This window comes from Clytia hemisphaerica, unplaced genomic scaffold (assembly GCF_902728285.1).
Source record: "Clytia hemisphaerica strain Z4C2 unplaced genomic scaffold, Clytia hemisphaerica genome assembly, whole genome shotgun sequence".
Classification (NCBI taxonomy): Eukaryota; Metazoa; Cnidaria; class Hydrozoa; order Leptothecata; family Clytiidae; genus Clytia; species Clytia hemisphaerica.
The window spans coordinates 1,375,099-1,402,126 of NW_027103968.1; the positions used below are offsets into that span (position 1 = coordinate 1,375,099).

General features: G+C 34.9%; 3 protein-coding genes across 6 annotated transcripts in view; 1 reads left to right on the forward strand and 2 right to left on the reverse strand.

Annotated features, from left to right (window-relative positions):
• LOC136810559 (codanin-1-like) overlaps nucleotides 1-4,182 on the forward strand; it is a 39,863-nt gene extending 35,681 nt beyond the window's left edge. Inside the window, exons 8-11 of the mRNA XM_067067121.1 lie at nucleotides 946-1,028; nucleotides 1,420-1,483; nucleotides 2,384-2,456; nucleotides 3,678-4,182. Of these exons, the coding sequence (XP_066923222.1) occupies nucleotides 946-1,028; nucleotides 1,420-1,483; nucleotides 2,384-2,456; nucleotides 3,678-3,793 (336 nt within the window). The 3' untranslated portion in view covers nucleotides 3,794-4,182. The remainder of the gene's footprint in view (nucleotides 1-945; nucleotides 1,029-1,419; nucleotides 1,484-2,383; nucleotides 2,457-3,677) is intronic.
• A 43-nt stretch (nucleotides 4,183-4,225) lies between these two features.
• LOC136810468 (synaptotagmin-14-like) lies at nucleotides 4,226-17,258 on the reverse strand. Of its 4 annotated transcripts, none has more exons than XM_067067026.1 (4): nucleotides 17,026-17,258; nucleotides 8,233-8,999; nucleotides 7,678-7,894; nucleotides 4,226-5,063 (listed from the first exon to the last, which is right to left on the reverse strand). In XM_067067026.1, the coding sequence occupies exons 1-4, from the start codon at nucleotides 17,066-17,068 to the stop codon at nucleotides 4,726-4,728; spliced, it is 1,365 nt and encodes a 454-aa protein (XP_066923127.1). In that variant the 5' UTR covers nucleotides 17,069-17,258; the 3' UTR covers nucleotides 4,226-4,725. The 4 variants fall into 4 exon arrangements, with proteins under 4 accessions (XP_066923127.1, XP_066923129.1, XP_066923128.1 ...); XM_067067028.1 differs by lacking the exon at nucleotides 17,026-17,258 and adding an exon at nucleotides 12,509-12,739; XM_067067027.1 differs by lacking the exon at nucleotides 4,226-5,063 and adding an exon at nucleotides 5,772-6,888.
• A 1,864-nt stretch (nucleotides 17,259-19,122) lies between these two features.
• On the reverse strand, nucleotides 19,123-22,174 carry LOC136810469 (protein angel homolog 2-like). Its single transcript, XM_067067030.1, has 3 exons — nucleotides 21,840-22,174; nucleotides 20,852-20,921; nucleotides 19,123-20,693 (listed from the first exon to the last, which is right to left on the reverse strand). Exons 1-3 carry the CDS (start codon nucleotides 22,140-22,142, stop codon nucleotides 19,801-19,803), a joined length of 1,266 nt encoding a protein of 421 aa, XP_066923131.1. The 5' UTR covers nucleotides 22,143-22,174; the 3' UTR covers nucleotides 19,123-19,800.
• Nucleotides 22,175-27,028: the final 4,854 nt, after the last annotated feature.

The window sequence follows — 27,028 nt, forward strand, 5'->3', positions numbered from 1 at the left end:
CCAGATTGATTCAGTCACTTAGTAAAATCTGATGGTAAGTTGTGACTGAATATTTCAAGGTAAACTTAAAATTCCGTACATCATAAATTATTGTCTTCAGCCTTATCTAAATAGCCTTGTAAAAACTGGCTTGGTTAACCAGGCTACGGGTGCACCAAAAAAAAGTATACAACTTTGTCGAGATATTGTGAGCTTCATGATTTAAATTTTTTGTTCATTCTTTTTTTATCGCATAGAGGATGCTCTAACTTGAATTTTGAGCTATCATACATTAGGTTTGAAAAAGTAATTCGAGAATCATGTAAAAAAACTGACTTTTTTTTAATGTCGAAATTTCAAAAAATCATCAAAAAACAGCGAGCAAACTTTTCTCTTGGCACTCACCTTCTTTACACATAAAAATACCAAAAAATGCAACTGTGTTCATCAAAACTCGTTTGGTGCACCCGGTATATAAAATTCTACGATTCAAACTGATACAAAGTAGACAGCTAAGTCAGTAATGGAAGCTTAGTGGGTTGGTTGGCTACATAGTATTGAAATAGTAAATCAATGGGCAACCTAATATAGAAGACGATGAAAGATAGGTTCGTCGGATAAGTTGATATAGATAATATAATTTTTTTGAAAATGTTGCCGTTTTCTACGGAGTATCCACACATTTCAAAGATTTTTTAGTTTTGTCGCCTCATTTTCGCCTTGATACGAAGTCCACTCGCACTGACTGACTTGTGTGTTCGCTCATTGTATTCAAATTTGAAACCTTGCTCCTTCAACAATTTTTCAACTAACGATTTAGCTTCAGGAAATGACATTCCAGTAAGACATTTAGTCAGTTTTCCACATCGCTTTTCGAATGTTTGATTCGATTAAATAGGCACTGTCATTAAGACAGGGACTGTCTAACTGTGTCCAACGTTATGTTTTTTTATTCTATTTTATCAGGCTGCAAATCAGAAGTTATATGCTGATTGTTTGGAGAAAAGTCTGTTACAAGTCAGGGATAAATGTCAAGAATATATAAAACGGTAAGACCCTTAAATTGTAGGGAACTTTCGTTCACTGACTTGTTGATTTTTCGTCCGGGTGGAAGACATTGCAATGTTTTATTTTGGAAATTCGAATGTTTTGTTGAAGCGGTGATTCTTCGAATGTTCGAATTTTCGAATGTTTTGCTAAAATCAAAACAAAAATATTTTCATTTGGAAATTGAAAATTCGAAATTTGACAAGTTGGATCGAACGTTTCTTGGTTATAACTGAAAGATGTTGATTATCGAATTCACTTTTATTGGAATGTACTTCATCTTAATGGTTTGTACAGGTATTAAGGTGCGTATTTTCTGTTTGCCTTGGAATAAATTGGACTTTAATTCAATCCCTGCATTCCTTATTCCACATATTATTTTACTTCTTTCAGCTATTTATCTGACACTGCGTACACCACGATGAAATGTTTGCTTCCACAAGACACAAGTTCAAAGGTTCGTGAAATATTTTTTCACAGTCATTTTGCCTGTGTTGGCCAACACCTAGATACTAGCCACAATAGTCACTGCTACCTACGAAATACTTATGCTATATTGTGTTGGCTTTGCTCCCAGGGGGGGGGCACTCGATTTCTAAACGACGGCATGTGCCGCCAAAAAATTGGCTTTCAAAATCGGACCCTTCCAGTGCAGCCCTTGAGCAGTGAAAAGGTACCCTTACAGTGCATTTTACCAACGTTTCTTACCCTTACAGTGTAATTTGATTTCCTAACTTATTTTGCTTAAGCCACCTGAAAATGAGCCTGAAATCAAGCTAAACTGACCGCTTCTTAGACCATGTTCAGATGTTACGGTTTCGGTATGGTTTCCTAAACAGATACATCAGATTTTAATGTCAGACTTGCAATTCAGCAACCCTAAACACACCCTTACAGTGTATCCAGCTAAAAGAGGACCCTTGTAGTGCACTCTATCAAAAGTACACCCTTACAGTACATTTCGATAAGGGCGGCACATGCCGTGGGTCGTCGGACCATATGAGTGCCCCCCCCCCACCCGGGCTTTGCTCTCTTCGCTTTTGAAATATTATTTTTTTCAGCAACTATAGCTTCCTCATTAATGACTTTTCAAGCTGTCACGACTGTTGTTGGTTTTGAACTGACTTTCTTACTGGGGCCCTATTTGATGTTTGACTGAAATATTGTTGGTTTTGGACAGACAGAAGAAAATTTTACATATAAGCATCCAAAAATCTTTTCGAAATATTTTCTTTCTAAGATACAGTAGGTCTAAAAATCGAAGTTTGTTCATACTAGTTTGGATTTGAGTTTTAGTTTCCAAACAGGGAAATCGGACAGCTTCTATATTGCTATCGTTTACTTTCTTCATTTTCAGATGTTGGAAGTTTCACCGAAAGTTGTCCGTCACAATGTTTGCAATAAAATACAAGAATGGTTGTCTATGAACCGTGAGTCTAAAAAAATCCTTTTCATTTAATGTATGTGGTGTACATGGGGGGGCATTTACATTTATTACGGGATTTGGCAAAGACGGACGGGGAAACGGTATTTTAAAATCAGACGGTGACGGTATTTAACCTAGTTTTTTGCCATTATGCCGTTATTTTAATCTCTACAAACCGGTGTGACGGTGTTACCATTTTTTCAATTTTCGGGATTCCAGGATTCAGCAAAGATTTTGACCGGAAAACGGTATTTCAAACCTCTACAAACCCCTCCCTACATACGTCTCCCTATTTTTACACATACCAAGCTCCTTTTTTGTTGCCTAAGTACCCTCTCTCTTCCGGGTGTGCTAACCACTAAAATTCGGCAAGCTTGACTAAATTGAAAACTGATAGTGGCATTCGGAGGAGTTGAAGAGTTATTTTTTGCAATTGCGATTTGCATACTTTTTTATCACGTTACCAAAATCTCCTCTTGGGATCTAATCAAATGATCAAAAAGTTTGCATAATAAATCGATTTTGGTACGTAAGCTCCATCTTTTAACCCTTTGCGTGCCGTTACCTTGTTTTTGTACCCCAATCCATTTGCCGAGGGGTAATTTTTTTTAGTAACCTGATTTGCCGATGTCGTATATACCCGACATGCAAATTTTAACTTGTGTTGCCGCATGTCGGATATATACGACAAGGATATTTTATTCCTATTTGCCAATGTTTGACATTTGTATTTGATATTTGTTTTATATATATTTTATGATAGACTAAAATAAACCTGAAATAAATCTTTTGAGCACTTAATATATACTGTCACTATTACTATTTGGATTTTTTTATGTCGGATATATACGACATTGGCAAAATAAGAAAACCATTTTCCTAAAAGCTGATTTCTCGGCAATAGAGCTCCCTCTTTTTTAAAGGCCTCGGCAATTAGGTAAAAAAATTTGATGTCGGATATATCCGACATTGGCAAGTAGAGTGAAAATTTGCATGTCGGATATATACGACATCGGCACGGAAAGGGTTAACAATAAAAAGAGACAAAAGCCTTCCAGACCAGTGTTCTGATTATGATGAAAGTAATGTTGTGTCAAGAGAATGAAGATCATTCACTCTTTTGTCAGACATTCAGTCTAGGGAAAAGAATAGTTTATAGTCAAAAGTTAGGGAAATTTATACAATAATTCAACACAACATTTTTCAATTTTCTTCCTCGTTTTAGGTGAATTGTTTGTTGCTGGTTTGGAGTCGTTATATAATCGCCATTTGAATCACGTGATCAAAGCAAATAAAGAAGAAAGTTTGTTAGTTTTTGATGATGTCATGTTGACTAGGTAACATAAATTTGGGGTTGAGGCCATGAGGCAGTTCCTTTTTGTCGATTCTTTTTGCCCTGTAAAGTCTTTGGGTTTAATACAGTTTGAAAATGATTTAATGTTTTTAAATGATTTTATGTTTCTAAAAATTTGAAATTGACAGCTTATTATGAAGTCAAGAAAAGTGGAAATTTAATTTACCACTCAAGTTTGCAGAGAATTGAAAGTAGAAGCTTTTTGAGTGCTTACTTGCGTTAATTTCTTGCGTATCTCAAGAGCTGCCCCTGAACGAGATTTTTTTTATCAGGTTATTATATTAACGAATATTTATTGATAGCAATGTATAATGTAATTGTAAGATATGAACTAATTTTTCTGTTTTATTGAAAATACACTAATTCTGAAATTCAAATCAAAAATGTTTGTTTCCTCAATTTAAAAAATGAAAATGAGATCCATGGTTTGAGTTTTTTATCTTGACCTATCTAATGAGAAAAAGTAAGCCCAAAATAAAATATTAGTTAATTTTTAAATACAGTAATATAACAACAATTTACAATCTTTCAATTTGTTTAATCTCAAAATAAAAATTTAATCTAATCCCTTCAAATTTGTGTCAAAGTTTTTGGAGAATCGTGAGTCTTGAAAGGAGGTTATTTCTTTTTTTTGGAGGTGTGATAAAGTCCTGCTTCGACTTAATAATATCTCATATCAACCAGACAGATATTAAACCAGGATTTCTACGTAGCCAATTTAATGAGGAAATTTGTAGATTAATATATGTTTGAAAGTTTAGGATATTATTCTTATTGCCAATATTTTTTTTGTACAATACCAAGTCAAGATCTGGAATGGGTTACTTAACTGTACAAATCTTAAAATACTGCATCTAAATGCTTGTCTCGAGTTGTGTAAAAGGAAGATAATTTTGTCTGCACTCTTTGATTTCCCACTTCAGTATTCATCGTCAAAGCTTCGATTTACAGCCGACAAAATATGCCATTTACGAACTTTCTTTCCTTTCGCTTCAAGCATTTCACGCCAATGGAAAAGTTCTTCTTCTGAAGTGTTATCTTTACCAATAGAAAACCAACCCAGAATTTCTTTTCGTCGCATTTTCTTGATATTCATGATTGAAAACATGAGGCTGACACTTGCTAAATCGAACTCGATAATTTGGAAAACAAAAGTTTCATTGTATTCGGGTTCGAACATTAAACGACGGATTGAAGTTTTACTTTTGGCCAGTTGTTGTCCCACCGCGTTGAACATTGAAACTTTGACGTAAGTGTCTGAAGTGAAAAAAAACAAAGAAAAAACAAAAATAAGCAACACTGAATCAAGTCTTTTTCAAGGATTTACGGTAGCCCCCGTAATAGCACAAAACGTCCTGCAAGAGGTCATGCAGCAACGCTATGTTGACGTTGAAACAACGTTGTGTACCAACTAAACATGAATTAAGTGCACTATACTGTAAACTGCAGTGACTAACTGGTGCATTGATTTTGCAAAAAGTCATCTGCAAAAGTCGTCTTCCAGACCTTTGGGAGGAAATAGACCTCTTCATAAATTACGTTATGAACATCACTTGCCTCGTTTTGAAATTATTGCCATGGTGATTAACTCCCAGTGGATTTTAGAAAAACTCCTTCTATTTATAAAAAAATCATTTTATGTCTCAAGGGCATAATCACCATGGTAATTGTTTGAATACGAGGCAAGTGATGTTCGTGACGTAATTTATGAATAGGTCTATTGTAAGAGCCTTCTTTCAAGATGATAGTAATTTTCGAAGGAAATAAAGAAATCCACCGTGGCCCAAAAGTTACAGTGATATCAATTCAATTCAACTCACTCAATACAACGAATGTACGTTAATGGCCTCTTTTTCAGACAGGATTCTTTTTTAAATAATATTGAAAATAATTACTTGATCACACATGGGAACAAGGCCCAAAATTTTTGCGACAAAATATTTTGAAACGAATAATAAAATAATTCAAAACGCCTTTTGTAAATATTTCCGATAAATTTGTTTTAAATTACCTAAAAATATTTCTTTTCTAACAATATAATATATTACATTTGGAGTGACATGATAAAATTAATGGTAAAAATAAAGTTTTAAAATATACTTTTGGATCCAAGCAAATAATATTTGCCTTAAGTTAGGGAGGGCAGTTAAACTATAGCAAAAATAGTATTTTTGTCATATCTTCTCTCCAACAGATTTTCAATGTAAACCAAAACGCCCAAAATAAAATAACAAGAAAAGCAAAACATCCAAAAATGTTTTCTAAAACAAAAACAACTTCGTGCCAACGATATGATTCTTTCATTGTAAATCAGCAAGTGTCTAGAAATAGGTCCGAAATATTTTCAAAATATCTACTACCACTGTATGATTTTGGCCGAGCTCAATATGTGCGCATCAGATTATGAATAACAATTATACGGCAAATTGAACTCGACTCATCCGATCCAAACATTTCAATAACCCCACAAAGAAAACAAGCCTCGTGCTCTTTACTACAAACCAATCAATATATACACTTCATCACATAAGTCAATCTGGATAAAATGGTACCGTTTTAATGGGTCAAATATACGCTCCTAACAAAAATACGAACATTTAGTTTTGATTTAGTAAGCTCGTACAAATTTGATTCCAAAATCTCCGAAATTCACCTAAGATTGTGTTTCAAGTCAACTGTATCAGTCACAATATGGACTGGCATAGCTCCATGAAGAAAACAACCATATTAATTTCTACCGAATAAATTATGTTGAATCAATCGATTCAAGCTTGTAGTAAAACATGATAGTGCGTTGATTTCTGTTCTTTGTGAGCGATCATTTCTTCCCAATGGTCGATCTCATCCAAACTATTGGCTTCTTTACCCATAGTAAACCAACCCAAAACATCTTTCTTCTTTCGTGTCTTCGAAATACAAATGACGGAAAAGACTAACGTCACTTCCTGCAAATCCGACTCCGACATTTGAAAGACGAACGATTCGTTAAATTCGGGATCTGTCATAGATCGACGGATGGTAGTTTTACTTTTTGCAACGCGCTTGCCACGTGCCGATAATACCTCAATCTTGACGTACGAATCTAAATTTTTATGACGATGGGTTAGGAAAGAGTCCAAACCGGTTAGTGGGAGAGTATTGCGGGGTTTTACAATAATGTATTTTGTGAGTCATCTGAGTAGTATTCATAAAGTAATCTTTTATACGGATGCCCCAATTGAGTTTCAAGCCCGAAGTCAGACAAGAGAGACTGAAGCCACTTATTTCCCCCATCCAAAACGCAGATTGCGCCGTAATCATGATGACGACGGATTGTATCTAGCGGTTCTTTTGTTTTGGAGGACTACATTTTTTGAAATCTAGCGATAGATTTTAGTTTCAATCCGGCGTTTAAGTAAAAACTACGCGCGGGCGTTCTGGATGGGAAATAAGTGGTTTCATTTCCCATCCCATTCAGGAGTCTCGCATATAGCCCTTCGGGCTTGAAACTCAATGGATGCCCCTGAAACAGCCCGGGTGCCACTAGTTTTGAATTTTAAAAGATGAAACTAGTGACAGACACCCGGGCTGTTTTGGGGGCATCCGTAAAACATTACGTCAAGAATATCATGAATTCTAAAACATACAACTTTATGTAAACTTTTTCAAACATTCCAGTTATATTTGTTAAGATATTAGCTGACACAAACACGATAAGTCATATGGTCATAAAGTTGAAAATATTAGAGAATTTAGCTTGTCTTTTAATAAATTAGAATTGTTCTATCGACCATTTGAATATTTACAGCCATCCAGAGTCAAAATATTCTAAGCGTAGAATTTTGAGAGTTGTCAGAACAAATAAAATATAAGAACAAAACATAATACAAACCTGGTGCCCTTTGTAGTTGTAAATGTCGGAGATTGCTTGCTTTCAACACTTCAACTGTCAAACGACCCGTCAAAGATGCATAACACAGAGAAATTAGAAGCTCTGGTGCACTTGAATGTCCAGTCAATGAGGATTGGGAACCACCCAAAATCGGGGAACCAAAACCGGGTGAACCGACACTTGTAGTATCCGATAAATCGTACATGGAATCAGCGCTCTGAAAAGTAAATTATACATCAAACACAATCTGAAAATGATTCTTCAATCATGCAAAATCGTGTAAAAAGCCATCATAATACTCATGTACCAAATTGTACGGGTTCAAATTAATGTCAATTTAACAACTCCTATTATTACTTTATGTCAAAAAAGGGAAAATAAACTATATGAAACCACAAATTCACCCCAATATCTCAAGTACTACGACCACTATGCCCGGGACTATGCCCTTCTACGAAAAATTAAAGAGTAGTGTTTTTAAAATATTTTACATTAGACAATTATAAGTAAGATCCTAAAGAACGCCCTCTTACTAGATGGAGTTTGAATACTCACCGTTAGAGCTCTGGGTGCTAACGTTTTCCATACTTGATTTTCTTCCGTAGCTGGATTAAATAAATTCAATTCTTTCAGTGGTTGTATCAGTTCACCGATCAATCGTCCTTGGTTATAACGCTCCTGACCGTAAATACGAATTCGAATTTGGAATTGACTGATGGCTATCTGATCAACATACATAAATATAAATGTCTCGTTAAAAACCGGGTTAGAAGCCGGTCGAACTTTTGTTTTGAACCGTTGTCCTTTAGTCGGTAGAAGTACCAACCGTACTTGAATGGCGGACGACCCTCCACGTGCTTTAGACGGGACGTCGGCAGCCTTAATAACCGTCACAGATAACTTTTGTGTTTCAGGGGTATAATTGAATTCGAATAGAATTTTGCCAGCATGTCTCTGGGCTTCATCTTCGGGTCCGCTGATTCGAATATCAATCGATTCTCCGCCATATATCGATGAAGAATCGACTCCCATCTCACCCCCTGATTGACTTGTTGCCGTTAAATCGTAACTACTACGTCGGCTACTGCGACGGCTTGATTTCCGACTCTGAGGGTCATCATCCGTAGTCGGGCCTTCGGTTTCATCAAAGTCGTAAAAATGCTCGGTGAGCTCTGTGTATCCATTCTTTGTGGCTTTCTCGATTTCTCCAAGACCCGCTTCGAAGTTACAGCACATATCACGTTTTAGGAGTTGGTATACAATACATAGTATGATAATACAGCCACATAATACGCACAGAAATACAATCGCAGGGACTGGAACTAGAAAAGAAAGACAAAAGGTGTTAAACTCGGACGGGAAACATTGTAACCACATCATGGTATAATGATAAGAAACTTTCCCCTAGAGCTCAAAGTAAAATATTTGATACAAGCAGGCAAGCCCGATCAATTTGGTTAAAACCATTGCAAATCCCAACTTCAAAAAGCTTTGAACATTGAGTTTATTCAAGGGGGGTCGGTAGTAAAATCTCAGACATAATGACGTTTACTACGGTGGTGGTCTGACGAAAAATCGAAAAAAAAATCTACTACCCAGGGTAGTTAAATACTAAAATGGGTGGTATCATGAACATATAAACGACTGGACATCTATCTTTTATTGTCTCTTTGAAGCGAGCTTCGTTGCCGCCTGTATTTCAAAATTGGCATAAAAAATCCGACAATATTCCGTCATAATCTTATTTCTTTTAATTGTTTAGGTAAAATGATTGATAGAGCTTGAACATTACTCCTAATGCATAAAAAAATTATTTTCAAATTTTTTCACGAATTTGCAATATATTTTATCAACATTTTAAACTCTGAAATGCAGAATTTCAACTGCGTGTATACTTTTGAATCCCTTTTGCCACTCCAATAATTTTTTTTATGACTTGAAAAAAATAGCTTGTCAAAGTTGAGAGCCTGTGTCATAAGAATATCGAAATTAGAATGTGACACTCTCTAAAATTATTAGACACTTTTAAGTCAAAATTTGGAAATATTAGTCGGAGTTTTGACAAGCTGACGATGATTTTGCCTCTGTTATCTTTGTTATGATATAGATAAAAGACTTGAGAAAGGTAGAACAACAGAGACTTTTGTCGAAGTTTTGACGTTGTTAGCAAGGTATTCCCAAGAGGTATATCATCAAAATTTATTGTTTCATTTGATCATTTAACGAGGCGGCAACGAAGCTAGCAGTGTTATCTTCAAAAATACAAAGGAGATGGATGTCCAGTCGTTTATATGTTCATGGTGGTATCTATGTGTTAAATGTTGAAAAATTTTTACTACCTGGGTAGTTAAAACTGGTAAAATTAGCAAATTTTAGCCATTTTTGTAATTCTTTTTAATTTTTTGGATGACTTTTCTGTTGGAAAGTTGTTTGCTGCAAACAAAAGATTCCCAAATTTTTTTGTCAATATAAAAAAGACTTTAATTCTAAGGGCAAAACATTAATTTGTGCATTAAGTGAAAAATGTGTCACAGAAATAATCATTTTTTAGCTTTTTTTGTGAAATCAGTCCGAAAAGCAACCAAAAAATAGGTGGTCTCCATGACAAATTGTCCCAAAAACTTTTACTACCAGGGTAGTGAAATACCTCTTCCAAGAGTCTGGGTGGTGGTATGTAAAAATTCGTAAAAATCCTTTTACTACTCATATATGTCTGAGATTTTACTACCGACTCCCCCCCCCCTGGTTTATTCTGTCATGATGATCAACTTTTTTTCGAGCAAGCAGATGGATTGAGCTACAATCATTTTGGAAGGTATTAAAATAATTCTCAAATATTTTGAATTTGAATTGATGTATATAAAGGTAAAAAATTGGTAAAAATATTATCTTCGAAGAGGAGAAATTTTAAGAAATACTAAAAGGGACCTTTTAAGATTTCCCAAAGAATTAGTATATGTAATCACATGATAACGAGTGCAATTCGAGAATAATTGCACGAGTGATTTTTTTGTTATTAATTTTCCGAGTCCGAATGGACGAGGAAAATTCAAAGCAAAAAAATCACGAGTGAAATTTTCGAATTTTACGAGTTATTATGTGATTACGAGCTAATCGCACTACTTTTTATGGCGCGCCAAAAGGCTTTTTAATACCAACTTTTTTTTATAATACCAACTTTTTTTTATAATACCAACTTTTTTTATAATATCAACTTTTTTTTATAATACCAACTTTTTTTTATAATACCAACTTTTTTTATTATAATACCAACTTTTTTTTTTATAGTACCAACTTTTTTTTTAGTTCGAAGTTTTTTCATAACACCAATTTTTGTCTCGCTTACTATGCGTGTATAATCGATCAAGTGTAGAAAGAGTCTTAGCGCGATGCAAAGCGTAATGGGTAATCAGGACCACTGCGCGCTGATGACGACTTATTATTGGTCCAAAGTTTTGAAAAAATTTAAAGATTTTTGCGTCTAGCCAACCGGAAGTCGTTACTAGAGCGCAACCAGTCCTGATTACCCATGATTCATTTCGAGTGTGAAATGGCCTATTTGTTGCCAACCAAAATCCATCAACCGAAATTCGAAGTTTCCATGGAGACGATAAAAAGTTGCGCTTGAAATCGAAAGTGCCTTCTAGTCTTTACTGAACTCAGCGTCATTGAAATCATCAAAATGCAAAGTTAATCCAAAAGTAGACTCTAGTCTAGATTACACTAGGCTCGATACGCCAATACGCCAGCCAGCCATCGAAATGTTAGACTAAAGTATACTTTTAGACCAATTCCCTTCTTGGGATGGTAATTATTATTAGGACTTAGTTTTGGACGGGTATTTACTGTCAGTATTTGGCCTAAAAATGCTGACTTGGGGAATAAACTTTTAAATCTGATACATAGATCAAAACGCTACCAACAGCTGGAAACAAAACCTTTAACGATCGATTCACCTATCGACCTATTATTTTAACGCGAAATTTAAGACATTTACTTTCGCAAAAAGGGCGAGAATTTGTACGTATTAAGTAGTAAAAGACTCCACATGTAAACAAAAAAGATTTTCCAGTGAAGAACCGTAAAGGTCCGTCTACATGGTGAAAAAAGAAAATTGACTAAGCGAGACCAAAAAAATTTATATCATAAAAATGAAAGTTAGTGTTATTAAAAAAAAAAGTTGATATTATAAAAAAAGTTGGTATTATAAAAAAAAGTTGCTATTTAAAAAATGAAAGTTGGTATTATAATAAAAATTTGGTATTATAAAAAAAAGTTGATATTATAAAAATGAAAGTTGCTATTATAAAAAAAAGTTGATATTATAAAAATGAAAGTTGGTATTATAAAAGTGAAAGTTGGTATTATAAAAAAAATTTAGTATTATAAAAGAAAGTTGATATTATAAAAAAAAGTTAGTATTAAAAAGCCCTTTGGCGCGCCATAACTTTTTCCCCGTCAGGAAAATAAGTTACACTGCGAAAGTTTCATATTTTTCTCTTCTCTCTATGTTATTCTTTTATTGTTGTTTATAGATTTTCTTCCTCTCAGAATGAATCTCGAATGCAATTAAAACGTTCGATGAAAAAAAATATATAAGAAAAAACATTAAAATCACTTTTGTATATATTGGCGCGGCATCGAAGAGTGTGATTAACGATTAATTGCTCTCTACAGGATGCAATTAACGATTAATTGCTCTCTTTGAAGGCGCGCCAAATAAGAAAAAATAACCCATCGTGCGATTATCAATATTATTAACCATGATAAAAGTGTCTTTCATAGAGTTTCAAGACGTAATAAAAACTTTAAAAGCACAATTTCAACTTACATTCCATACTGCCAAGAAAAGTAAAATGCCGAGTCAGCAAAATACAAATCAACCAAAGTATATTAGTGACCAGGGATTACATAATTAATTTTTTAGGTTCCAATATCGAGTAAGCAGAGAGCTCAGAAATGTTCTTGCAACTTAGTTAAACAAGGGGCTACATTACTCTTTATTTCGCTGAAAAAATTTTCCTTCTGCGGGCACATCAACTCTCCAGTCCAGTAAAAAACTAGTATAATACCAAATCCCTTTCACTGGTGTCGCAATGAGAAAAAAAGAAAGGAAAAATTGATTAGAAAAAGAAGAAGAAGAAAATGAACGGGAGTAAAAGGATAGAGAATGAAAAATAATATGAAAAAAAAACCTAAAAGGCCTTTATATTTTGCTCCATTTTTTCGTTTGTTCTCTACCCCATATTTTGATAATTTTCGCTCTTCTTCTCTCTCTTTTCTTTCTCCAACCTTCACTTTTATATTTTGATAAATTATAAATATAATGAGAAAATATATAGAAAACATCTGCCTTACGCACAAAAAAAACAAAAGAATTTACAACCTTAAATTTTTGTTGTTGTATGTATCGCTAAAATAATAATTTTTTCCTGAAATATTTTTTTCCTTCTTTTTAATATTTACTCCAGATATAGAACGAAAGATTCATTACCATAGTTTTTACGCATGCGTGGAAAATGATAGAGACATTCCACTCTTTTACATTTCATAGAAATGATAGAGCAAATCTGGTTTAAAGTTCTCACAGAGACTCCAACTTAATTATCACAAACTTTAATCTAAAGATCACTGAAGATAGAAGAAAACAAACGGTTTTGGTCCAATCTTTTTGGAATAGAAAACACCTACAAGCTTGCTAGCAATTCTTGTGATTTTTGGACTTCCAAAGACTGAAACATTGGCTCTGGTAAAAAATGGTTTTCAGAGCTTGCTTGCTTGAAATTTTTCATGCATTTTTGAAAAGTCTACAACCTTTTGTCAGTGAGTGTGCAATATCAACATTCCTTTGACATCCCTGATTGATTAAATCCACCTCCTCCCGGTGTTTTTTCTTCTACCAAAAAATCAAACCCAGCAAAATGTAGCCTATTTCTTCACCTCTTCTAGGGCCCCCCCCCCAGCGGCACCCCTAATCACGCCACCACGCAAAAAAATTTTCTCCATCGTGCATTACGAAAATCGCTAAAATTTGTCATCACGCAGAAAATAGCGAAAAATAGCCCAAATCACGCATCAAGCCTCAAATTTTTGCCCTATCACGCATCACGCCAAAATCTTGATCACGCCATCACGCCAAAAAAATCTCTAATCACGCCATCACGCAAGAAAAAAGTCCCAATCACGCCTCTTCTAGTTTAAAATCCACTAAAAGCTGTGATACAAAGAAGCCAAAGAATCAGAAAATTTGAACGGAACTTCGCCTTAGTAATTGTTAAATGTTTTTCTATTGCGTTGAAAATTTAGAAAAAAACCGAATTCAAATTTGTATCATTGCAACAAAATAGTGGGCACCTGTCCTGGATTTTGGGAGGGGTTGAAAGTTTTCAGATTGAAAAAAAGGTGGGGGTCGGACGCTGATAAGAGATTTCAGATATATGCAAAATTAATTTCGAATTAGCAATAGTTAGCGTTACTCACTTCTTTTAGAAGTGCTAGTGAATTCAGCTTAGCCGCGGCTCTTCTTTCTTTTTATCGACATGTAAATTTCATTTAAAATTTCAAAACCAGTATTAAAAGTATTTCCCTCAGTGATTTCTGAAATTTGCTAAGTTTTAGCAAACCCAAACCTCAAGTTTTAGACTTAATCTTTTTGTACTCAAGACTTTTATATGCCAACGTTCACGGTAAACAAAAAGTCATTTTGAATAGGGAAATTTGCTTGCAAATGTTTATCTTGATCTTGAAATTCATGAGAAAGTTTATTGAGTTAAATCTTTTTGAGAGGAGAGGTAGCCTGGAAGTTTGTTTTATGCCCGGGGGGTACTAGGGCAAGATGGGTTACGGGGATGATCCGCTGGTCAGGGTACCTTTTTTAACCTCCACGAGTCCCAGGTAGGGTCGCAAAAACACCAAAATAGAAAAATCAGTCCCTCGTAGGGTGCCTATTTTTGGAAAATTTGGGGAAAAAGTAGAAAATTTGAGAAAATTTCGGAATTTCAGTCCCATTCAGGGTCACTATTTTTGCAAATTTCGAGTCCCACGTAGGGTCCAATTTTCGAACCTCAGCGGAGCACCCCCGTCGGTTGACAAGGGTTGTACCCCCCCCGGGGTTTTATGATGGAGAACAGGAACTCATTCATGGTCATAGCTCTTCAAGATAAAAAATAATCGATAACTTGGATAAAAAAAAGGGAGTCACCCGATTGAAAACCTGTTAGAAGGACCAATGTGGGATCCACACCTACTGAGGCATATTAAACTCTAGATTAGGACTGAAAAAACCCCTGGTGATTAAGAAAATACAGAATTTCTAACATGAATTTAAAATTTAATACTGTGAAAGTTTTCCGTCACCTGAATTTGCATCATCATTAAGAACAGCGTGTTTTGCTTCCCCGTTTGAATGAATCTCTTTATCTATTCCCGAATTAAATTTCCACGGGGGGAATTCCCACAGCCGTTGAGACAGGTTCGTATATTGAAACTTGAAAAGCTCATCAGACGCCTCTTTTTTAAGTAGCAAGACGGGTTTAAACGTTTAAACAAATGGTAAAGGTGTTTAAAAGCTTTAAATGAAAGAGTACATAACATGCTTTTAATCATTCATAAATTAAAGAGCCATCTCGCTGAGCGTGTTGTGACTTTTATTATTTTCGTATGTTCATGATATTCGAGTCACAGTTTGATCACTTTATTAGTTATAAAAAGTTTCCATGAAAAACAGATGGCTTCTAATTTTTCAAAATATTGAATGAACTTTTTATATTTGTTAAAATTTGATAAAATAATTGAAGTAACCTGTACACTTTAACTTAACTTTCTCCCTTTTCTGATGGACCGGTTAAAAATAACTCGGTTAATAGCTTAAATTAAGTGGCCAGGAGAAATTTTCGCGGGGATTAAATTTCACGGGTTGGGTGTCATCCGCGAAATTAAGTCCCAGTGGAAGTTTGGAAAGGCCTCACCCGTGAAATATTTTCTGAGAAAAACTCGAAAAATGTCAAATAACTACTTCTAAAATGTGTATTGACATCAAAGAAGCGCCAATAATCCGTATATACGATAACCAATTTGCATAATTTGGCGTAAAAAAGCACAAAACCGTGAAAGTATTAACTCCCAATAGTGCAATATATGAACTCGATGAGCTCAACCGCAAAATTTAATCCCCGCGAAAATTTATCCCATTAAAGTAGCTTTAAAAAACATTTTGCACCCTTTTTAGAGTGATCAAGTTCGTTAATTACGGCGATCATCTTTATTTCTTCTAAAATGACGTCTTTATGGCAGCTAATATAGTCTATATAGTGCCTCGAATGAGTTTTAAACATCTGTAACCGTTTAAAATTAAAAAAAAATTACTCTTTGTGCTCTTACACTGTTAACCAATTACCACTTTGTCGTCCTTGCTGTCAAAGATGAAAGTCTTTTCATAGAGTAATTTTAAGGAAAAATGGGAAAAGTCAGCGATAACTTATAAATAAATAAAGATAAAAATAGGTCATGCACCTAAGTCGTTTCCATTTCATTTGGAGCCTAAATTAAAGATGATTCAGAAAATGGCACATCTAGCACTTTCGATATGCTATTCCATTGCTGGCCTGTGAGTATTTCTTCGACTTAATCCCTGGCCGATATAAATAATTTGCATAAGAATTCTGATATCAATTTCAATTATTTCTCAAGATGTTCCACATCTAACAAGAACTGGAGCTTTGAAAGTGAACAAAGGATTGCAAGTCATATTTATCCCAAATTTAAAAAATATAATTTTAAACCAAAAAGTTCTAGCTGGTCATGTTACTGTCTTGAATACATATATCAGCCCCCTGTGCAAAAAGTAGGTATTCGAACTAGCGAGTTACTATTAGGTTCAAAATAAACAGGAGGGGGTTCGAATAAAGTCCCGGGGGGGGGGTTGGAAAATTTTCAAAATTTTAATAAACGAGGGGGACCTAATTGCTGGGAGGTTGGAATTTGTACTTCTGAAAAACCAAAAATGTTTTAAATCTAGGCTAAAATCAGGCTATTTAGAGCAAAATGAGGGACCTTCTCTTTGAAAACTGAGAATATGCTCAGAAATTAATTAACAGGGGGGCTTCAGGGGGTCCTAATAAGGTCTAGGGGTTGGAAGATTTTCGAACAATTAACAAGCGGGGGGGTCATTTATTTGGAACCTAAGAGTAACTGTATGAACATTTTGACGTCATTCAACCTTGGTTCACTGGAACCCAATCCTCCAGTAGCGCAGAGACAACATTGACCTTAATTGAACAATATGAGAATCCGGGTATGAGCATTTTAATAAATCGTGAACTGAGCAATGAGCAAATCAAAAAGAAATACCTTCAGGTGGTGGGGGCGGTGGTGTAGTGGCGTGAAGGATCATTCTTCTCAATTATCGTCATGGAAACTGGTATGTTTATCTTGACCAACATTGATAGCTGTGAACGAAATCATAAATAACAATAATCTACCACTACTGAGTCAATTTTGACCATAGCAATTCAGTCAAAAATATGAAAAGTCTAAAAATTTTCCTTCTAGTCGATCCTTCGAACACAACTGTCAAGATAAAGTGAGTTTTAAAGTGAAAAAAAATGAAGAAAATAAAATCTAAAAGAAAAGAGGATGAAAGAAAAACAGCAAGAAAATATACTTAAAATAATTCTCTTATTTCAAAAGACCCCCTTTTTTCTTTCAATCCCTATTGTTTCTATTGTCTTATGCTTTCATAAAGTTATTTATTTTTAATCACATTCCTTTTCTGTTGGTTGGATGGTTGGGTGATGATTAGACTCATTCCCTTTTACTTTTTTTTCATCACTTTTCTTTTTCTTTTTCACTTATTGTCAATAAACAGTGGGAAAGAGGAGAAGATATCATGTTGTTGGAATTCCACTGGACGAAGGACATCTTCAAAAACACTCCTCCCTCAGTAGAATTTATAGTTCTCGACAACCTTTTATAAGATCATTTTTTTACCTTTATGGCAATTCTAACTTCAAAGTTCCTTATAATAAATCCTCACTTAGGGATTGATGAGTTTCTCATCTAAAGTCCTGGTGAGAAATGAATTACCTGTATTGTAATTCTTAGTTTACACATTTACCAGTATTGATACTGATAACTTTAGAAGCAGGATAACTAAAAATTAGCATCAAAAGTCATCAAGGTCATCTTTCAGAACTTCTTTGAACACTCAATCAACATGACCTGTATCTAAAAAAGAGGAATACCATTGAATTAGGTGAGCATCAATGCAAAATGACGTAAAATGACCCTTGACGTCAAAGTAGATGGATTTTAGATTCAAGGACTGATACAATTTCCGTGCGAATCTGCAGTAGATTTTCCAGTATTATATAAAGTCTATGATTAAAAAAAGAGTGTTTCGTAAACTTTAAAAATGAAAAAAGGAGCTTACAACACTTCATAAGCATCTTGTGAAAATTTCTTCTAACAATTTGACAGCATAACATCTATGAGAAGGAGAGTGATAGGAGGATAAAGTGTGAAGTGACATTTAAGAAATCATGTTAGAAGAAAAGCAGATGCTTTTTTTGGCTTGAAGGACGAGGTTGCTGTTTTCTCTCTCTCTCTCTCCTTCAAAAAACATCTGGTATATGGCCATTAAAATTCACGTTCTTCTCTTTGAGATAATTCCTCTTGAATTCTTTATTTCACTGAAATGGAAATGAAAAGAAAATTATTGTAAAAGATCATATCACAAAGTATAAAATCAAAACTGTGTGGGAATGATTCTGCAAACCACAAAAGATTCCATTTTCATTTCAAGAACTAAATTGTTCAATATAGACTGTTTTTAAAGTAATGAAATAAAATTATGAGTTTAGAAATTGAACTGTGCCTCAAAAATTGCAAAATCAAAGTTTAGAGCCTGATGATGATCTTAAAAATGATCGAAATATATTGCAAAAAATAAAAATCAAAAGGATTGTTGGTTCCTCTTTATGAGATCAAAGTTTAGAGATCTTGAATTCCTGGTAAGATGAAATTACTTGGATTGGAGGATGAATCTGAATATAAAGAATATACAAGTTGAAAAATAGTGCTGTATCGAGATACCTATTCAATAATTGTTAGATTCTTATTATCTTATTGTGTATAGCACTTCCTCATTAAACTTTTTTCTTTTTATAAGAGCATCCAAAATATTCGAAGCCTTCGGATGTTCTGAGCTTTTTGAGTTTTAAGCCTAAAGATGTTATTAACATGTTCTTATTTTCACCATTTTGTTGTTATTTTGTCCATTTTCCAAAGAAATGTGTTTTGGAGTCTGTTAAGCCTTATAAAGTCCTAAACTTGTTCTTAATATTTTAGCCATCGAAGTATTATGTTCTTACATAGTTTGTTCTTATAAAAAACTTTAACTAGGTCAAACCAAAAATACTTGACCCAGAAACTGAGAAAGGAAAAGGATTGACAATAAAGAAAATTCTTTATTAATCTAGTCATAACAAACACGCCTTTAATTCATTCGAGCTAACATAAAATGTTAATAAACATGGGAAATATATAAAATATAACCAAGGTATATTATAAAAAACGTCAATTTTAAAATTTTTACACAACACATAATAAAATTTTAACATTTTCATTTTTTCACTCAGTAAAAGTGCAAATGCACAAAATTCCTTTCAAGAAAATGCATCAAGTTCAATTTGTCCGACTATTAAATTATTGAACAAATAATGATTTTGGAGATTATAAATTCAGAGATCTCAGTAATGTTTTTCATCTATAATGAACCTTGCAATTGTAACTTCAACTAACTACTACTATGTACAGAGAGTAAATAGCGTATTATCGAGGCGGGCAGACTATTATGAGTTTTTTTCATTCACTAAAAGTGCCAGTAAAATTTGTTAACATTACTTTCAAGAAAATATATCAAGTTCAATTCGTCCGACAGTTAAATTACTGAACAAATAATGATTTTGGAGAGATCTCAGTAGTGTTTCAAGCTACATTGAACCTTGCAATTGAAATTATGTTATCACAATATTATAGTTTCAACTAACTACTACTACTACTATGCTACTATGTACAAAGAGTAAAATAGTACATTATCGAGGCTATCATAAGTGTGTACATCTCCTAGCTCATAACAAAGGAGGACATTAACATAAGATGATCTGATGATAAATTCTTGTTTGGTAATTTACCCATGTTATATACCTCATGTTCTGATAGCAAACTCATCACACCGGACACCCATAATGAATGGCCTCCACTATCTTTCTTTTTTCCATTCGAATATAAGATATAATCCACAGTTGAACATGCCTTATCATGACAAGTTGTTACTTCTCGGCTACCGTCCAAACCTCTATGCATGTAACAACTATTCAGTTCTAAATCATGCTTCAAGATACCACGTTCCTCTTTCAAGTAAGTCTGATAGTCATCATTATCACTGGTTAGATCAATGATGTTATTGACACCATTTTGTTTTTGAGCAGAATCTCTCCATTTACAAGTATGAGTCAATCCTAAATCTGGAGGGAAGACATTGTCTCTAAGTACATAATTATTCTCGTTTTTGGCAGAGCCGTCTTGTCCAGAAATAACTGTTCTCGATATTCCATCAAATTTCAATTCACCTCTTATCAGGAAATCATATAGAGGACTAAATGGAGTACTATTGAAATCACCACATAAGATGACTGGTAGATTTGATCTACAATCTGTTGATAACCTATCTACTTCTGCAAATAAGTGAGCTAATTGAGCAAGTTTGATGTCACCACGTTTGGTGTTGAACAGAAGGTGAGTATTTCCAACACATATTGGTGTGTTTGTTTTGAAGATCTCAGCACGTGGTTGTAAAACCACCAAAATGGCGACATTGTCACGATTCATAAAATTGGATTTTGGTTTGTTGAAGCTGACCAGTTCATGACGTTCCATACAAAAGATATCATGTTTGAAGAATGTGGCACATCCATCTTCTTTGTTGCCAGAACGTTTGTTGTAGATTCCTGTGTAACCTAGAGGAATGAAAAAAAATTGGAAAATACTCAAACGATCGAACTAGAGGAACGACATGCCTGGACCCATATTTTGAGTTGTGGTAAATCATTTTGAACTTCAAATTATTGACTTAAAATAAAAAAGGATTAACTAGGATCAATTAAATTTAACATACCACATTCTTTCAACTTTGGATTGAACCAGTTGTAAAAATGTTCCTCTTGAACTTCTTGTAAACACAATATCTAAAATAAAATGTATGTAAAACTCTACTGTCAAACAAAAGGTTATACAAAATATAGTGTAATATCCAGGGAGTTGTCAGGATGTAATTAGGGTAGATCGTCAACTACCATTTTTAGCATGATGTCAAAAAATTCAAAGTGTAATATTTTTTTTGTGAAAATTTAATCTATTGTAAGACATTTTGCGCAATTTTTAACCTCCTAGGTCAAAAATCAAGCATTCCCCAGGGGGGTCTTTGATTCGCACTAAAGCGAAAAATGAGTAAAAATGGCATTTTTTGCCCATTTTAAGACTATAAAAGGCCAGGAAAGGGTCAAAATGGTTTCTAAATGGTGTCTTGTACTAAAATTCAACACAAAAAGACAAAATAACCCCAGCGAGATTGCTCAATGTTTCAATTTCAAGCTAAAAAGGCTGATTTTCTTCGATTCTGGGTAGCAAAATGCATGAAAGCAGCATTTTTGACTTTTCAGACTTTGGCATATATATGCCCATTGTGAACCACTGTGATTTTCCTTGATTGTTCCAAGAATACTTTCAGCACCTAAAGATTTCAGGACCCTATTTGAAACCATTTTTGAGATTTAAGCCTGAGAAAATTAGACTTTAACTCTTAAATATCACGTTTTAGTAAGAAAAGCAATACCATATAGGCAGACTTAGGCAAATTTCAAACCCAAACCATTTTGGTTCTCCCAGGTTCTCCCAGAGTATATCAAGAATACTTTCAACACTAAAAAATTTGCCATTTGACGATCTACCCTAATTTAATAAAAACTTCCAAAAAAATTATAGAAAAATTCTCTCTCTGACCGAACCAAAGTGATATAAACCTTAACAAAGTGGCACTTGAAAATCTTCATTTTTTCAAAAATTTCTTAGTGTCTCCCCAAACTTAAGCAAAACCAAAAACTTACATCTGCATTGGAGTAGATTATCTCAGCAATCAAATTCTTTTTACGATAATTCCAGTCAAAAATCCAAGAATCTCTGTTTCCACGGTTGAAATATAAATGTGGGTGATCATGAAGTAATTTGTCTGCAAGAACATTGTAAGAAGCTATAGTGAACTCAAAATTAGGTTTCCCTTCAAATGTCCTTGGTCTGGTCCTCTTGAACCAAGTTCTACCAAGGTCCTTGAAGCTCCTGAAAAATGGACGTGGAATAGATGCCATATTGGGTTTAGGATTTGACTGATAATGAAGGTAATGGGATGCCATTCCATTCAAATAGTTTCATGTTTGTTATTTCTAAAACAATGAATTTTTAATCAAGAACAATGAAAATTTGTTTTACACTACACTACTAGTTGTTTGGCCTTGACTTTCTTGTAGGATGCCAGGCAGGGTTCATCAGAAGTGTGAAATGTGCCAGATATTGTTGATTGGGGTGTTGAACCTACCTGGGACTGAATGTTCCTTAAAAAGGAACCCTACCTTATACTTTTACTTGAGCCCCAAAATCAAACCTTTTCGTAAGTGAAAATTAAAACTTCTAGTAGGGCAGCCAAAGGGCAGCAAAATAAAGTTTGGGGTGAAATATCTTACCATAGAAAGTAGCTAAGATCATCAAATCTTTTTTTTAACTAATGAGAACTTACCCAGCTTTCTTCTAAAAAAATCCACATTCTCACATCTTTCTTCGTTTCTAAAATATTAAGGAGAACCCACTGCGCGGTCTACCATATTCCGTCTTTGCAAAAACGGCACCGAAAAATTTTCTAGGTACCCTTACATAAATAACAATTACGAGTCTTTTGTCTACAGGCATAATTTTTTCACTATGCTTTCGCCACGTGATTCCTACTTTTCCCCAATCAACACTTTGCTTGGGTTTTCCTCTGGATTCGGGTCAAAAGAGACATTTGTTTTGTTTGCTGATTTTCTTTGGAATTTTAAAGGTTATAACTAAACGTACGTGGCTTCTTCTTTTCAAATGTGAAAACTGTTTTTCGATATCTTTTTCACAGTTTTTAATAAAAAACAAAAATGCTTCCGGTTATTTTGTTTGTCATTAAGATGTTAGCCCAATGAAACATATTTCTTTTATGAACTTTTTTGAGCGGCGGCTCAAGAGCATTCGGGCGGTCGACGGTAAACAGAACATCAAATTCCCCTCGCCTTGGGCCTAGACCTGGCATTGAAAAGTAATAAATTCGTTATAAGCAAAGATAACTTGTGCAGAAAAGAAAGTATTCATTCATTGACTCCCCTATTTTTCATCGCATGATTTCTACGGGAAATCGAAAGTAATTACATTTGGTAGGGTGCGCACTCGTCGGGATTTTTTGCGTGGAAAAAGTCGAAAATCAAAATTAGAACATTCCATCCATCATAACTTATCCTTAACAACTCCAAACTTGTTCATTCTTTTTTTTTAAATACTCAGAATTTATCAGAGAAAACAAAGAAAAAAACCCCATCCCATTACCTACCTTCAATAAAAAGATATACCATTTATTAGACATCAAGGTGAAAAAATGGCGACTCGGAATTCGTGGCACCACCGTCTACCTTGACCACCATTTTTCAAATGGCTATCGCTAATGAGCTGGATTAGTTATAGACTCGCGGTTTTTTTTATAAAACGCAGGAAAGATAGTACTTTAGTTTGTCACGTGGTAGCCTTTTCGATAATCTACGGGCCGTCTTTAAATCAAGAAAAAAGAAGAAATTTCGATTTTTCGGCACTTTCCTGAAATTTTTATCAGGGCTACCATATATGGCTGGAAAGCTAAGGGTTTCAGCTTTTCATTGGTAAATTTGTTTTTTTTTAGCTATCATTTCCAGCTCATTAGCGATAGGCTAAAGTTTAACAGTCATCGGGCCGATTTTCAGACCGCGCCAGCAAAACTCCTCACGCCCCGCCACACGGAAGACTAGATTTCATCCGCCATTTTTGGTGCGATTTTGGTGCTTCCGAAAATTATTTCTTGCTGGCGTGGTGTAAGGAGGCGATTCTTTGAAAAGGTGGTTTTTTGTGGTTTGAAAATGGAATAACTTTGGAACTACTTAACCAATTTTAACAAATGACCCCTCATTTTTCTCACAAAGGTAAGGACTTTCAAATAAAATTAGTTTGGTTTTCAAAATTTGAGGGGAAAATTTTGGCCTGACCACCCTACATTATGGCGCGCCAAAGCGGAAATAAATACTATCTCTTTAAAACAATACTATCTTCGTTTAAAACATACTATCTTTTTAAAAAAATACTATTTTCGATTAAAACATACTATTTTCGTTCAAAAAATACTATTTTCGTTGAAAAAATACTATTTCCGTTTGAAAAAATACTATTCTCGTTTAAAACATACTATCTTCGTTTAAAAACATACTATCTTTTGTAATGATACTATCTTTTTTTAAACAATACTATCTATTTTAAAACGATACTATCTTTTTTAAAACATACTATCTTTTCGAAAACAGTCTGGAAACGAGGTTGGCACGTCTTGCCTCGCTCATTTTAAAGTTTGCATGCATGACCCGCGCATGGTGGGACGGCGGGACCATGCGACCATGCTTGCTGGATGGAAAGAACAACATGCTTTATATGGAAATGGCGGAACAGAAAGTCCAAAATGTGGTGAAAACACCACTGTTTTGGTTTTGATCTTTTGACAGTCAGGCACATCCTGGCAAATGAACGGGGTGAGCATTTGCATGGGGTATTCGTCACCCAGTGTAAATGAGATAGGACGTCTCAGGCTAAAAGCGTGAAAATGAATAAAAATGAACTTCAAACTGAAAAAGGGAAAAAAGGAAGAAAACTGGGAACTTTATTTTTTCGTTAAAAGTTTCTTCAATCTTCGAAGACAAAATTGACCCATGGAAAAAAAATTTCATCTATGCAGTTCTTTGAAATGAAGCAAAATATTTCCAACCCGGTTCAATTAAACTGGGTATTCGGCGCTATTACGTCACTTTCGTTTTTGACCCCGTTCATTTGCCAATGGTCGCAAGTGAAAAATACCCCGTTCATTTGCCAGGATGTGCCTGACTGTTTGATCTCTGGTTTCTTCGCGTTCGAAGTGTCCTATCCGAGACTCCAATAAGATCAGCAATTTCCTTCCATTTGAACCCTATTGTTTTTAGTGCAAGGACTTGGTCTTCGTTGATATCTTTCAATGGTCTGCCACGAGTAGCCATTTTACTGTCAGTCAGGTCAGATCTTGTAGGGAGCCGGAAGCCATCTTGTTATGTTGGTCCTGCATGTGGGCGGATGAGGCCATATAAAATAAACACGAAAAACCAACGCCCATTACACGCCCTTCAAAATGAAAATTACACAAATTTGAATAATCGAGGCAACCCTATATTCGAAAAAAGATAGTATTTTTTAAAAAGATAGTATTTTTTTAAAGATAGTATTTTTTAAACAAAGATAGTATGTTTACAACAAAGATAGTATTGTTTTAAAAAGATAGTATGAAAGATAGTAAAAATAGTATTATTTTTTAAAGATACTATGTTTTAAACGAAAATAGTATTTTTTAAGCAAAAAATAGTATGTTTTAAAAAAGATAGTATGTTTTAAACGAAGATAGTATGTTTTTAAAAAGATAGTATTTATTTCCGCTTTGGCGCGCCATACTACATTTGGCTTGTGATGTTTGAGAGCTTACTTGGTCTTGGATGTGTCTAGGCTTCTGCTCATCCTCTAGCGAAAAAAGTTTCTTATAGAGGCTGCTTAATACTCGGTAAATCTTCTTTCCCACAAAATGCCGCTTCTCGCCGAAATTCGGCGAGAGGGCTATTTTTGCTGGCGAGTGCTTATGATGATTAATTTGCAAAGGTACTCTACCTGTTACGAAGTAGCATAGCTTTCGCTGTTCAAATTCAAGATGGCCGTCGAAGCGGGAAGTGGTTTTCGTCAAGCTCGAGTACTTGTTTTTGACTTGGGGTAGTTTGTTTAAGGCGAAAGAAGTTTTGTTAATACAATTACAAGTTTTAGAGTATATAATATGTGTACCAAGAAAAAAATTACCGTCTAGAACATTTGTTATCAAGCTTATAATGTGGAATTTTGATTTGTTTTGGTGGACATTTTGTTCGTTTTGAACGAATGTAGAAGAGATACAGTAACAGGTCTTGACAGGTATGTGGTTATTTTAGAAGCTTATGATAGGGAAAGATTGTTGTTGTAAGTATCCAATAGTAATATCATTTTGTGGCTTTATCTCTTTCCAGAGAGCCTTCTTCCCTTTTACTTTGTGTCTACTTAAAGTTATTTGAAAAAGTGCAGCAGCAGATTCTGTTATTCTTTGTTTTGTTAAACTTTGACAGGGACGGGAAGAATGTTGGAATCAGTTTTATTGATGAAACCCAATATGTTTCATTTAACTAACCTGAAGAGGTTAGTCCTCATTATCCTCTCTATCCTCTCCATCCTCACTGTCCTCTCTGTCCTCTCCATCCTCTCTATCCTCTCCATCCTCACTGTCCTCTCTATCCTCACTGGAGAGGATAGAGAGGACAGTGAGGATGGAGAGGATAGAGAGGACAGCGAGGACAGTGAGGATAGAGAGGACAGTGAGGACAGTGAGGATAGAGAGGATGGAGAGGACAGTGAGGATAGAGAGGACAGTGAGGATAGAGAGGACAGTGAGGACAGTGAGGATAGAGAGGACAGTGAGGATGGAGAGGATAGAGAGGACAGCGAGTACAGTGAGGATGGAGAGGGCAGTGAGGATGGAGAGGATAGTGAGGATGGAGAGGACAGTGAGGATAGTGAGGATAGAGAGGACAGTGAGGATAGAGAGGACAGTGAGGACAGTGAGGATAGAGAGGACAGTGAGGATAGAGAGGATGGAGAGGATAGAGAGGACAGCGAGGACAGTGAGGACAGAGAGGACAGTGAGGATAGAGAGGATAGAGAGGACAGCGAGTACAGTGAGGATGGAGAGGGCAGTGAGGATGGAGAGGATAGTGAGGATGGAGAGGACAGTGAGGATAGTGAGGATAGAGAGGACAGTGAGGATAGAGAAGACAGTGAGGACAGTGAGGATAGAGAGGACAGTGAGGATAGAGAGGATAGAAAGGATAATGAGGACAGTGAGGATAGAGAGGACAGTGAGGATAGAGAGGACAGTGAGGATGGAGAGGAT

Bases quoted from the DNA above. Each gene is read 5' to 3' on its own strand.
- LOC136810468 (XM_067067026.1), bottom strand. From the start codon at position 17,068: ATGATCCTTCACGCCACTACACCACCGCCCCCACCACCTGAAG. The intron at 9,000-17,025 runs GTATTTCTTTTT...TTTCTTTTCTAG, and splicing joins ACCGCCCCCACCACCTGAAG to TTCCAGTCCCTGCGATTGTA. The intron at 7,895-8,232 runs GTGAGTATTCAA...TTTACTTTTCAG, and splicing joins TAGCACCCAGAGCTCTAACG to AGCGCTGATTCCATGTACGA.
- LOC136810469 (XM_067067030.1), bottom strand. From the start codon at position 22,142: ATGGCATCCCATTACCTTCATTATCAGTCAAATCCTAAACCCAATATG. The intron at 20,922-21,839 runs GTAAGTTTTTGG...ATTTTATTTTAG, and splicing joins TAATCTACTCCAATGCAGAT to ATATTGTGTTTACAAGAAGT. The intron at 20,694-20,851 runs GTATGTTAAATT...TCATTCCTCTAG, and splicing joins TCCAAAGTTGAAAGAATGTG to GTTACACAGGAATCTACAAC.